The sequence below is a fragment of the Desmodus rotundus genome, chromosome 10, assembly GCF_022682495.2.
Source record: "Desmodus rotundus isolate HL8 chromosome 10, HLdesRot8A.1, whole genome shotgun sequence".
NCBI lineage: Eukaryota > Metazoa > Chordata > Mammalia > Chiroptera > Phyllostomidae > Desmodus > Desmodus rotundus.
In genome coordinates this window covers 51,700,496-51,714,756 of record NC_071396.1, presented here as the reverse complement: position 1 = coordinate 51,714,756, position 14,261 = coordinate 51,700,496, and the positions used below count along the sequence as shown (strand labels likewise).

General features: G+C 43.6%; 1 protein-coding gene across 4 annotated transcripts in view; it reads right to left on the bottom strand.

Annotated features, from left to right (window-relative positions):
* The window catches only part of LOC112318205 (protocadherin alpha-C2), a 186,943-nt gene that overhangs the window by 152,766 nt on the left and 19,916 nt on the right, over positions 1–14,261 (bottom strand). The window contains exon 1 of one of the 4 annotated variants that reach the window (XM_053913154.1): positions 9,652–12,105. The exons of 2 other annotated variants lie outside the window; for them this stretch is intronic. In XM_053913154.1, coding sequence (XP_053769129.1) covers positions 9,652–12,003 — 2,352 coding nt within the window. In that variant the 5' untranslated portion in view covers positions 12,004–12,105. Of the gene's footprint in view, positions 1–747; positions 3,250–9,651; positions 12,106–14,261 lie in introns of those variants that run through there. One more of the 4 variants, XM_053913149.1, reaches the window with a different exon arrangement.

The following is a 14,261-nucleotide window of genomic DNA, read 5'->3' as shown; positions in this document are numbered from 1 at the left end:
TAAAAATCTTTTTTAAAAATGAATAATAAAGCCCTGGCTGGTGTGGCTCAGTGGACTAGCCTGCGAACCAAAGGATTCCCAATCAGGGCACATGCCTGGGGTGCAGGCCAGCTCCCCAGTAGAGGGCATGTGAGAAGCAACTACACATTGATGTTTCTCTCCCTCTTTCTCCTTCCCTTCCCCACTCTCTAAAAATAAAATTAATTAATTAATTTTAATGAAAAATACGGACAGAGTCCATACACCAAATGGATAACTTGACATTGTTGGTTAAGTAAAATTCACCAGCAAAAATTTAAAAGAAATAAAAAAGAGAAACAAAAAGGTTAAAAGAATAACTAATAAGGTAGTGTTAAAATGTTAAAATATTATTTTAAAATGAGTAAAGGAGAAATAACTCACCTGAAGTTTGAATGGAAAGATATGATAATTCTACAGAATTAATCAGAAAATACTACCATGAATGCCCATTTTTAATAGACAAGAAATGTACATGTCAAACAATTTTTGAGTTTGAAGAAAAAATTCTTGTGGTGTAGAATGATATTAACATCTGACAACACATAAAACTAAATTTAATAACAAACCGAAAGATTATAATTAAAAGAAAAAAGAAAAGATGTACATAATGTGAAATTATTAAAAATTTTAAAAATAGAAAAGTGTAAAGAGAAACATGGGAAAAACAATTATACTATTTCAAAATAAGATTAAATAAGATTAAATGCAACATGAAAATTCACTTACTTTGCCACAATGATCATCATTTAAATCCTGACGCTCTCCTACATCGGACACTACTGGGCAGGGTGGCATACTGGGGCTGAAAGCCATGAGGTCCGTCTTGGGGGGGCCCTCCCCAGAGCACACCCTCTGCCGCCTCTGCTGCGAGTACGACCAGCTCCCCACAGCACTCGAGCACACCAGCCTGGGCTTCCCCGGGCCGCACGCGCCCTCGGTGGGCGGCGCCGAGCACCGCAGCGCCGTGTACAGCAGCAGCGTGAGCACCAACAGGCTGGACACCGCGCAGATGGCGATGATCAGGTACACGTTCACGTCCACCAGGGCGGTATCCACGACCTCAGCGCCAGAAGATGCCCGCGACGAGGTCTTCGGCATCTGGCCGCTGTCCACCAGCGACAGCAGCACCGTGGCCGTGGCCACCAGCGCGGGCTCCCCATGGTCCTTCACCAGCACCAATAGGCGCTGGCGCAGTTCGTCCGCCTCGTCCAAGGCGCGTGTCGTGCTGATCTCGCCCGTGTACAGCCCCACGCGGAACGGGCTGCGAGCACCACCCGCCGTCAACTGCAGCTCATAAGACAACCACGCGTTGTACCCAGAGTCCGCGTCCACCGCGCGCACCTTCGCCACCACGTGGCCAGCACCCACAGACCGAGACACCACCAGCTCCCTCAACCCTCGCGCCCCACCGCTCGCCCCAGGCGGCAGCAGCGCGGGCGTGTTGTCGTTCTCGTCCAGCACGAACACCTGCAGCGTCACGTTGCTGCCCAGAGGCGGCACGCCCGCGTCGCGCGCGCTCACCTGGAACTGCAGCAGCTCCAGCTCCTCGTGGTCCAGAGGCTGCAGCGCGAACACCTTGCCGCTCTCCGCGTGCACGGACACGTAGCTCGACAGCGCGCGCTCGCCCACCCGCCGCTCCACCAGCGAGTAGGACACCAGCGCGTTCTCCTGCGCGTCCGAGTCCCGCGCGGACACCGTGAAGATGTGGCAGCCGGGCGCGTTGTTCTCCTTGACGAACACCGTGTACTCGGGCTGCGCGAACGTCGGCGCGTTGTCGTTCACGTCTGCCACCTCCACGGACACGCTGGCGGTGGCGGACAGCGAAGGGGAGCCCCCGTCCCGCGCGGTCACTACTACCGCATAATCCGCCACGCTCTCGCGGTCCAGGGCGCTGTCCAGCACCAGCGAATAGTAATTCTTGAAAGTGGACACCAGCTTGAAGGGAACCTGAGGCTTCAGGGAGCAGGTCACCTGCCCATTGGCGCCCGAGTCACGGTCAGACACGCTGATTAGGGCAATCACAGTGCCCAGCGGGGCGTCCTCCCTCACTGGAAGGGATAATGAAGTCAAGGAAATCTGAGGGACATTATCATTCACATCTAAGACTTTTACCAAAACTGTGCAATGATCCACCATCGGCGGGTGGCCTCTGTCCGTGGCGTCAATGCGGAATTTATAGGAATTCACTTTTTCAAAATCCAGATTCTTTCGAATTGTTATTTCTCCGGTATTCGAATCTATGCTAAATTGCTCAATAACCGTGGGTGGAACAAGGCTATTAAAAGAATAAAAGATCTCCTGATTAGATCCTTCGTCAGGATCAGAAGCATTCAGTCTGATAACTACTGTTCCGTTGTGTGAGTTTTCGAATATTCTTGCTTCATATTCAGACTGTTGGAAACTGGGAGCGTTGTCATTCACGTCCAGCACAGTGACCAGAACCTGAAGGGTGCCAGTGAGCTCAGGTTTGCCTCCGTCGGTGGCCATGAGCAATAAGTTATGTTCGGGAGTTTCCTCTCGGTCCAGAGATTTCCTTAACAGGAGCCCAATTTGTGTATTGCCATCACTGTTTGTTTTCACATCTAGTGTGAAATATTCACTGGAACTGAGTTTATAGGTTAAAACGGAGTTTGGGCCCTCATCCTCATCCGACGCGCCCTCTAGTGGAAACCGAGAATCTGGCAGCCTAGATTCGTAAACCAGCACTCTTTGTTCCTTTGCGGGGAACACAGGAGGATTGTCATTTATGTCCTTCACCTCCACCTCCACGTGGAAAACCTGCAGCGGCCGCTCCACGATCACCTCCAGGTGGATGCTGCACTCCGCGCTCCGCCCGCACAGCTCCTCGCGGTCGATCCGGGAATTCACAAACAAAATGCCATTCTGCAGATTTACCTCCAGAAGGTCCTCGCGGCCTTTGGACGCCACCCGGAACAGGCGCGGCACCAGCTCGGCCAGCTCCAGCCCCAGGTCCTGCGCGATGCGGCCCACGAAGGTGCCGTGTTTGGCCTCCTCGGGGACCGAGTAGTGGACCTGGGCTCTCCCAGCCTCCCAGAGGGCTAGAAACAAAAGCGAGAGAAGCAGACGCCGAGATCCCAGTCTGCCTTCCGGAGTAATAACCATGTCAAATACTTGCTTTATTTCCATCAGAAGATCTTATCTCAGCATTGAGGGGAAATACTGTACGATCTGAGTCTGTTAATCCAAATCTTCTGCGCCCGCCATCCTTCTGCGCTGGCGGAGCGGTACAGTAATAGGAGGAATACGTTTGAATAATGGCTAGATGTAACTTCATGGTAGACAGCGACATCACGCGGCGCCAAAGGGTAAGTAAGAAATGAATTCCTATAACCGCGTTATGCTATAGTTCTTTCTTTTTTAAAAAAAAACTGCCTTACTTTTAATAGTAAATCTCCTCATGTTTGTAAATCTTGTCTGACTTCTTTTATAATTTAGAGTAAATTAAGGGATCAAATTATTCACAGTGAAACAATTTTCCTGCCAATAATGTAAATACTGTTATCAACCAATAGAGGAAGTTTAAGTGTGATTTGAACTAGGTCTGGATATTAGAAATGAAAACTCTCCTACTCTTCTTATGTAGAGGAAAAACCATTTCATATATTTCTGTCACAGAACGTCCTGTTATATTTTGCTCTGGGAAAAGAATGCAATTTTAAATTAACATATTTTATCCAAAATTTTAAAACCTTATAGATTATTGAAGTTCATTTTTTCTTTATTCAATAAAATCCAAGTCCTCCTATGGATTTTTTAATAATGGAAGGTAAAGATTTCACTATATGTTCTTTACATTTTAAATTACTCTGAAGTTTATATTACACCTTCCTTTTAAAACATTTTCCTTCACACACTTTGCAGTCATTGCTAAATCTAGTGAAGTTTCTACCCATCATACTTTGATATCCTGATCTTTCAGTTGCTCCTCAACGACCTCATCTTTTTCTCTCAACCTCACCCTTTTGTATGCTTTCCTTTAAGTGTTCTCATTCACTTCCAGCATTCCAACCGCATGGATAGACCTGGGGAACGTTGTGCTAAGTGAAATAAGCCAGTCAGAGAAAGTAAAATACGATGTGATTTCACTCATATGTAGAATCTAATAAACAAACTGAACTAACAAGCAGAATAGAGACGGACTCAGAGAGAAGGCTGACAGCTCTGGAAGGAAGGTGTTGGGGGTTAGAGGGGGTCAAGCATAAAAACCTCATGGACATGGACAACAGTGTGGTGATTGGTTGGGGAAGGGCGATGGGTGGACAGAGAAGAGGATGTAAGGGGGTTGAATGGTAATGAGAAAAATACATAAAAAGTAACCTATAAAAAATAGCTTTATTGAAGGTATTCCCAAACCCCCACCTTCTCTCATTTCTATGATTGTAATTGTCATTTCCCCCCAAACATGAGGATGACTCCTAGAGAATACTTTAATTACATCTTGAAGGTTATGAAGAGAAATTATTAATAGCCCCAAATCAACCTTGAAAACTCATTTTAATGGCATGAACATTCTCCATGTCACCAACATGAATTTTTTATTACCCCTCTCCCTTACCCGCCCTAGTCAGAGTCTGCCCGCAGTCCACCTTTCTTTTCACACGCCACTGTGTTTACCTTCACGAGCACAGCTTCTGCTGCACTGCGCGAAGCTCAGAAATTCCAAGACATTAGAATCATTTCTCCGTGGCCTAGTGTGTGATCACAAGCCAACTGTTCAGCATTGTTTCAGCTACTCTCCAATGTGAATTCTATTTTGCAGACAGTATAGATCACTTCCTTGTCTTCTTCTTTAATACAATCTTTATTCAAGCTGTTTTTATAAACTTACCTTCATCTTTACCTGTAAAACTGTTGCCTTCATTTTAAAGTAGAGCCCAAATTTCACCATGAATTCACCCTTAATGTCATCAGCTGTACCTGATTACACTTTTCTTCAAAAGGAGAAATCAGAGTCACGAAAAAGGACTTTTCAAATATGCATGCCAAACCCACCCTCCTTCAAAATTCTGATATACTTGTAAAATCCTCACAGACAACTGCAGTCAAAGCTGCTCCCGATATGTTACATCTCAAAAGAAAAGGCAGATCTATGTAGTAGTCCTTGCCACTGACTTTCTATTGCAGTCATTTTGGGTAAACATACAGTTCATTTGCTAACAATAATAGCCCCCAAAAGAAAAGGTTCCTTTGCTTGCAGGAAGATTAAGCCTTGAAAAAAGATGGATCAGCTTGTAGGCTTGTTGTTGCAGGTTGCCTAGAGTGGTTAAGGGGTTTCATGAATTTTGCCCTGGGTGAAGAGTCTCCTCAATCTCAACTTTCTAATTAGTCCATTAAAGTTAAATACCAACTTATTCCACTGCAGTTCCTAGCAAGTTCTAGAAGGTTTATAATATAATCCAATTCAGTGGAATAATTATAATAATTCTGTTTATTTGCTTTAATAGAAAATATGCATTGTTACTGAAATCCTTTAAGTAAATGAACATAAGAAAGGCAAATGTTGATTCTCTCATGAGAAACAGCTTACATATTTGTTCATTTATTTGCAAAAAAAAAATAATTCATTCTAGTCAAGGGAAAAGATTATGTAGAGAAAAAGGTTTAGTCAATCTGTGATCAGCTTCTTCTCCCAGTAAAGAAAGATTTCAGTTATAACCTAAATCAATGAATGTATATTTTAACATTACATTATCTTGATTTCATAAAGTCTGCCCATTGCTAACCACAAGTTTACACAGTGGTGAGAACTCACTTCTCAAATTCTAGGATTCCCCCAAAGTAATAAGGTTTTAGAAATACTTGAATACTATGATACAGTGTACTTATAAATTTAAATACATGTGAGAATGCAAGAAACAGGCAAAGCAATAAAAATGGGAATTGACATCTTATGATATGAAATATGAAATATTAACTACCTGCTAAACCCATATTGTTTTTTCAACAAGTGTAGAAAAACAGTTCTCTGTATTTGAGATGGAGAGCACCCTTCTCTCTGGTAGATTCAAATGTGCAGTTTTGTTATACTTAATTGTATCGGTAAACAACCGACTCAAGAGGGAGGTTGGTGTCATGGTACACTTATTTAATCTAAAAACAGAAAAGCAACCATAAGTACCAAAATTTTCTAATTCAAAAATGTTAGGATTTAGGATTATTCAAACTATGATATTTCACAGTAAATTCTCACCAGCATAATAATTTGTAAATTGAAAAAAATTCAAGTTAAAACAACTAATCATTGTTCTACTAAATGCTGATGTTAAGGGGGGAAATTATGATATATCTACAAAATAGGGCACCATAAATGTGGAGAACATATGAGACACCCCCATAAGTAAAAATATGTCTTATTCACCAAGATACATTGACTGAAGAAAACAAAAGGAAAAGCACTATGAATATTATGGGTTTAAATAGGGCATGATAGTTTATTTGTATATAAAGAAAATATCTCCAGAAAGATAAGCAAGCTATCCCACTATTTGAAATATTCAAGAAAGTGTATTAAGTGGCTTGATATTGGAGATGGAAGGGAAATATTTTAAACCATGTAAATGTATTTCCTATTCAAAAATGAAACCACTGATGCTAAATATTTTAAACTATAAATTCATCATGAGTATGCAAGACTAACTGTTTAGGCGAACTTGAAAAGAGTCATTCAGTGCACAAATATTACTGAAAAAAGAAATTATGAAAGAGGACATCTGGACAAGATGGAGGCGTAGGTAGATATGCGATGCTTCCTCACACAACCAAAAGAAGGACAACAGTCAATTTAAAAATAAAAATCAGGCAGAACTGCCAGAAAATTGAACTGTATGAAAGTCTGACAACCAAGGAGTTGAAGAAGAAACATTCATCCAGACTTGTAGGAGGGGCGGAGCTGGGCAGCCTGGGTGGAGAGGACACATGTCAAGTTGCCAGCTAGCAGACCTGGAGAAACAACTGGGAAGCGAGACAGACCATGCAGCCCAGGGTTCCAGCATGGGAAACTAAAGCCTCAAAACCTCTGACTGTAAAATTCTGTGAAAGGTGCAGCAATGGGAGAAACTCCCAGTCTCACAGGCAGGTCCATTGAAGGGACCCACAGGGTCTTAGAACGTACACGAGCCCACCCACCTGGGAATCAGCACCAAAAGGCCCCAACTCAGTTGTGGGTAGCAGGGAAAGAGACTGAAAGTGGTGCAAGAGCCCAACAAGTGACATTGTTCCCTCTCTGACCCCTAGCCCACATACAGTGCACAGCAAAGAGAGTTGCCTCGCTCTGACAAATGCCTAAGGCCCTAACCTCTACCAACTTCACAGGTATGCCTAGAAAAAGAAATATGGCCCAAATGAAAGAACAGATCACAGTTCCAGAAAAGGAACTAAGCAATGAAGAGATAGCCAACCTATCAGATGCAGAGTTCAAAACACTGGTAATCAGGACGCTTACAGAAATTATTGAGTATGGACACAAAATAAAGGAAGAATTGAAGGCTATACAAAATGAAATGAGAAAAATATATAGGGAATCAACAGTGAAGGAGAGTATACCAGGACTCAAATCAATGATTTCGGACAGAAGAAGGAAATAATCACTCAACTGGGAGAGAATGAAGAAACAAGAATTCGAAAAAAAAAAAAAATGAGAAGAGGCTTAGAAACCTCTGGGACAACTTTAAATGTTCCAACATCTGAATCATAGGGCTGCCAGAAGGAGAAGAGGAAGAGAAAGAAATTGAAAATGTATTTGAACAAATAATGAAGGAAAAGGTCCACAATCTGGAGAAGGAAATAGACATGCAAGTCCAGGAAGCTCAGAGAGTCCCCAACAAGTTGGACCCAAGGAGGAACACACAAAGACACATCATAATTAAATTACACAAGATTATAGTTAAGGAGAGAATCTTAAAAGCAGCAAGAGAAAAGGAGACAGTTACCTACAAAGGAGTTCCTATAAGATTATCAGCTGATTTCTCAGAAGAAACCTTACAGGCAAGAAGAGACTGGCAAGAAGTATTCAAAGTCATGAAAGGCAAAGACCAACATCCAAGACTACTCTACCCAGCAAAGCTATCATTTAGAATGGAATGGCAGATAAAATGTTTCTCAGATAAGGTCAACTTAAAGGTATTCATCATCATCAAGCCCTTATTATATGAAATGTTAAAGGGACTTATCTAAGAAAAAGAGGATGATCAAAACTATGAACAGTAAAATGACAACAAACTCACAACTATCAACAACTGAATCTAAAAAACAAAAACAAACTAAGCAAACATTAATCACAGGACAGAATCACAGAAATGGAGGGTTATCAACAGGGAGGGGGAGAGGAGAGGATGAGGGGGAAAGTACATGGAATAAGAAGCATAATTGGCAGGTAAAAAATAGAGAGGGGGAAGTTAAGAATAGTATAGGAAATGGAGAAGCCAAAGAACTTATATGAATGATCCATGGACATGAACTAAGGGGGAGGGGGCATACTGGAGGGAGAGGGATGCAGGGTGGAGAAGGATAAAGGGGAGAAAAATGGGACAACTGTAATAGCCTAATTAATAAAATATACTTAAAAAATAAATTGAATTGGTGTAATAAAAACACTAAAATAATTAATATTCTGCCCTGGCTGGTGTAGCTAAATGGATTGAGTGACCACCTGCAAACCAAATGGTCACCTGGTGGCTTCCCAGTCTAGAGTACATGCCTGGGTTGCTGGCCAGGTCTCCTGTAGTGGGTGCTCAAGGGGCAGCCACACATCGATGTTTCTCTCCCTCTCTTTCTCCCTCCTTCCTCGCTCTCTAAAAATAAATAAATAAAATCCTTAAAAAATAAATAAAAATTAATATTCAGCAGAGAACAAAAGGCAAACTGATTCAATGATGCTGGAATATTTTGATGTACCATAATATAGAGCTTGGAGAATAAGTAATGGCTCAAAATATATGTCTTACAACATTTATTGTAGCATCTTCCTACATTTCCTAGGACTGAAAATTAAAATGTTTATTAAAATTTATCCCTCACCACCTGGCTTATTTGGTCTCACCTTTAACTGGAATATAATCAACAAAAGAAAAAAGTAAACAAAATATAACCAGAGACATTGAAATTAAGAACAATCTAACAATAGCCAGAGGGGAGGGGGGAGGGGCCAGTGGGGGGAAGGGTTTTCAGGAACTACAGTAAAGGACACATGGACAAAACCAAGGGGGAGGGTGGAAGTAAGGGAGGGAGGTGGGTTTGGCTGAGATGGGCGGAAGTGGTGTGGGGAAAATGCAGACAACTGTAATTGAACAACAATAAAGTAATTTTTTGAATTTAATTTCAGAAATACTTTGTATCATGGAAAAAATGAATACATTAACTACAACCTTAAAAACTTTATAAAAAGGGGGAACGATACAGAAATAAACTCTATACTGCAAAGTAATTACCTCCAAAAAAACTAAGGTTAATTTCAAGCTTAAGCATAATTTTAAGTACATGAGTTAGTACCAACAAAAAATTTACATTTAAAAGGATGGAAAGTATAACACCATACTTTAAAATAAAAAGATTGAGGGAAATATTAAAAACTTATGACGAAAAATTGCAATGCATAAAATATTTGACACTCACATTGTTTGCAGAGCTGGGACCCTGAGGTAGGCTGGGGCTGAAGGCCATGAGGTCCGTCTTGGGCGGGCCCTCCCCAGAGCACACCCTCTGCCGCCTCTGCTGCGAGTACGACCAGCTCCCCACTGCACTCGAGCACACCAGCCTGGGCTTCCCTGGGCCGCACGCGCCCTCGGTGGGCGGCGCCGAGCACCGCAGCGCCGTGTACAGCAGCAGCGTGAGCACCAACAGGCTGAACACTGCGCAGATGGCGATGATCAAGTACACGTTCACGTCCACCAGCTGAGTCTCTGCACTCACAGCGCTCGAAGACGCTCGCGAGGCCCTCGGCTCTTGCCCGCTGTCCACCAGCGACAGCAGCACGGTGGCCGTGGCCACCAGCGCCGGCTCCCCGTGGTCCTTCACCAGCACCAGAAGGCGCTGCCGCGGCTCATCCATCTCGTCCAGGACACGCGTCGTGCTGATCTCGCCCGTGTACAGCCCCACGCGGAAAGGGCTGCGTCCACCATCCGCCACCGGCTGCAGCTCATAAGACAGCCACGCGTTGTAGCCAGAGTCCGCGTCCACCGCGCGCACCTTCGCCACCACGTGGCCCGCACCCACAGACCGAGACACCAACCGGCTCACAGCGCCGCCCCCGCCGCCCGCCCCAGGGGGCAGCAGCGCGGGCGCGTTGTCGTTCTCGTCCAGCACGAACACCTGCAGCGTCACGTTGCTGCCCAGAGGCGGCACGCCCGCGTCGCGCGCGCTCACCTGGAACTGCAGCAGCTCCAGCTCCTCGTGGTCCAGAGGCTGCAGCGCGAACACCTTGCCGCTCTCCGCGTGCACGGACACGTAGCTCGACAGCGCGCGCTCGCCCACCCGCCGCTCCACCAGCGAGTAGGACACCAGCGCGTTCTCCTGCGCGTCCGAGTCCCGCGCGGACACCGTGAAGATGTGGCAGCCGGGCGCGTTGTTCTCCTTGACGAACACCGTGTACTCGGGCTGCGCGAACGTCGGCGCGTTGTCGTTCACGTCTGCCACCTCCACGGACACGCTGGCGGTGGCCGACAGCGAAGGCGAGCCCCCGTCCCGCGCGGTCACTACTACAGCATAATCCGCCACGCTCTCGCGGTCCAGGGCGCTGTCCAGCACCAGCGAATAGTAATTCTTGAAGGTGGACACCAGCCTGAAGGGAACGTGGGGTGACAGGGTGCAGGTCACCTGTCCGTTGGCACCGGAGTCGCGGTCGGACAAACTGATCAGGGCGATGACGGTGCCCAGCGGAGCGTCTTCGTGTACAGGCAGAGACAGGGAGGTTATGGCCATCTCTGGGGTGTTATCGTTCTCATCCAGGAGTTTCACTATTACTTTGCAGTGTCCAGTTAGTGGGAATGGACTTTTATCCACAGCATCAATATTAATTTCATATAAATAACAGTCTTCATAATCCAATTCTCCCTTAACTGTTATTTCCCCGCTATTGGAATTGATTATAAATTTAGATTTTATGTTGTCCAGAACGAGATTACTAAAGAGGTACACTATTTCCTTATTAATACCCTCATCTGCATCTGAGGCGTTCAATTTAATAACTAACGTCCCATTAGGTGCATTTTCCACTAATCTAACATTATAAATTGATTTATCAAATACCGGGGCATTATCATTTGCATCCAATACATTAATCAATAACTGAACAGTACCTGTTAATTCAGGTTTTCCTCCATCAACTGCAATCAATAATAAACGATGCTCTTGGGTTTCTTCTCTATCTACTGGCTTCTTCAATACTAGCTCTAAAATGTTTGTTTCTTCTTCATTTGTTTTGACATCCAAATGAAAATATTCATTAGAATTTAACTTGTACCTCAGTTCTGCGTTTGTTCCGATATCCATGTCAGATGCGCCCTCTAGCGGAAACCGGGAATCCACTATTCTTGATTCTAAAATAAATAATCTTTGTTCTTGTCGGAAGAACCTTGGCGGGTTGTCGTTAATGTCCTTCACCTCCACCTCCACGTGGAAAACCTGCAGCGGCCGCTCCACGATCACCTCCAGGTGGATGCTGCACTCCGCGCTCCGCCCGCACAGCTCCTCGCGGTCGATCCGGGAATTCACAAACAAAATGCCATTCTGCAGATTTACCTCCAGAAGGTCCTCGCGGCCTTTGGACGCCACCCGGAACAGGCGCGGCACCAGCTCCGCCAGCTCCAGCCCCAGGTCCTGCGCGATGCGGCCCACGAAGGTGCCGTGTTTGGCCTCCTCGGGGACCGAGTAGTGGACCTGGCCGCTCCCGGGCTTCCAGGCCGCCAGGAGCAGAAGGGAGAGCAGCAGACGCCGAGATTCCTGGCCTCTTTCTGGGGAAAACTCCATCTCAAGCCCGCAGTGCTCGTTCTCATTAAGGGATCTTATTTCAAAATCAAAAGATATCCTCTGACCATTCAGTCCGATGTCGCTGCATCCTCCATTTTTTGGCATCTGGATAGTGGATGCAGTTTCTTCACAATAAGAAGGGATTTTTCTTCCTTTCTCCAGAAGATCATTTTATGGTACAGAGCGACCTCATGTGGCTCCAAACGGTAAGTAATTGATTCTGGAAATTCATACTTGAAGCTGCAAAATCTTATTTATTCTCTCAGCCACCCTGCATATTTTCATGCCTTTGGAGAACAGAGTCACATTTGTACTACTGAGGCGCACATTTGAACCACTGAGTGTGATTCTTAGTTTCACCACAGGAGCAGCTTTTACTTCGTGGAAATCCGTTTTTTCCTACAGGTGCTAAGTATTTACAGAGACCCAACTGTAGTTACACACACTCTGTACACATACATACAACTGTAGAGTGGTGTGTATGAGAACTCACGGGTTTCTGAGAATGCAGGAAGGTTGTTGCTAACAAAGACACACTCTTCATCTCTGGATTTCATATCCCAAGTGGTGCCTTCTTCAGAGAATCCATCTACACGGAACCTCTGGTTCCAAGAAAAAGCCATTGAAAGGGAATTTTGAAAATGTTCAAAAAAGGAAGAAAAGACCAGCATTTAATTGAAAGTCTTCCTTAAATCATCTAAGGGCTGAAGGTGCAAGGAAGCTTTTATAAAGAAGCAGGGTGTTGTCACATATAATTTGTGTGAAAAAAATTTCTAAAGAATATTATTCACTGGAATGCATTCACTTGCCATGATAAAGACTGGTATTCTCATTTTGTCTCATGGCTCACAAATATTTGCTCATTCTCCACTGTCTAATATGCCTAAACTTTTATTTTCTCCTATATTGCTCATATATTTTAGTCAAAGTAGTTACTTTCCTACTTCCAACAACATTTTTCACTAAACAAACATATTCGTTTTACCCCCTGCCTATATAATACCCATCATTTCCAAACTCTTAGCAAAGCAACTTCCCCCATTTTATAATTATTTTAACATTTCTTGACCAATGAAGACTTTCATGATTAAACCAATTGGGCATGCGTCTTTAATTTCTTTTATATACTATTGCATCCAGATTGGATCACTTGGGCCACTTATTATATTAATTTCTTTTTTGTGGCCATTTTGGTATGTATGCCTAATCATCTTTTTTGAAATATAAACTTTTTAAAAGAATCGTTTTGTCTTAATAGTCTAATCGTTCAAAGCACTTGAGTAGTATTTGCTGAATATGTACCTAATAGAATGGTTTAGTTCTCTGCAATTGACTGATAAAATGCATTAAATTAAGGTGGTCACATAGCTAGTCAGGAAAATATGATGTATCAGCAGCCTCTATAATTTTTTGAAGATATAAAAATGTTATCCTTAGTTATTGTCCTAATTCATATATGAATTTCCATATTGAAAACCTGGAACTCAGCTTAGTTTTCACTCCAGTTCTTGATAATCATTAACTTTGAGACATCTGAGTTTTAATAGTCAAGGAATAAGCCCCAAGTAATACAGCACAATATAATTTCCTGACATAAGGAAACTTAATATAGGACATGTTGGCAGCCATTTTTAGGCTTTCTTTGCCTCTTATGTTCACAAACCTCGTTCCCCCCATGGTTGTCTAGGACAAAAAAATCAGTGGAGTGAAAATGACTTCAGTCTCCCATTCCCATGTATGGGAGCCGCACTCATGATTTTCTTCTGAATTAAAACATAAATCAGAGCAGTTTCACTGTTTGAAGACCCAAACTGCAGGTTTGTACAAAGGGATCATAGGTGTCGAACATGCTGGAAGAAAGTAAAAAGGATGCCCTGTCTATTTGTTTTGCAAAATAATTAAATACATAGACGAGAATGCGACAGAATAGAAAGGATATTTATTCAGAAACTATTGAGTGCTCACCTGGTATAGCAGCAATACATCTCTAAGGAGAAAAAATGCAAGTCTTGAAAATGTCTTATTAGCTGAGAACTTTAGTCAACAATTTGAAGAGGAGGGATGCACTTGAAGACTGAGGTCCCATATCCTGGGAGACCAGAACTTTGCATGACCCTACTATTTATAACAGGATGAGAATGAGGCTGAATAGAATAGTGAACTGAAGTTGGAAATGCTGTGGCTAATACTGGCTACACAGAGAGCAGGAAAGCATGGTGCCAGAAAAATGAAATGAAAGGAGAAAGGGAAGAACCATC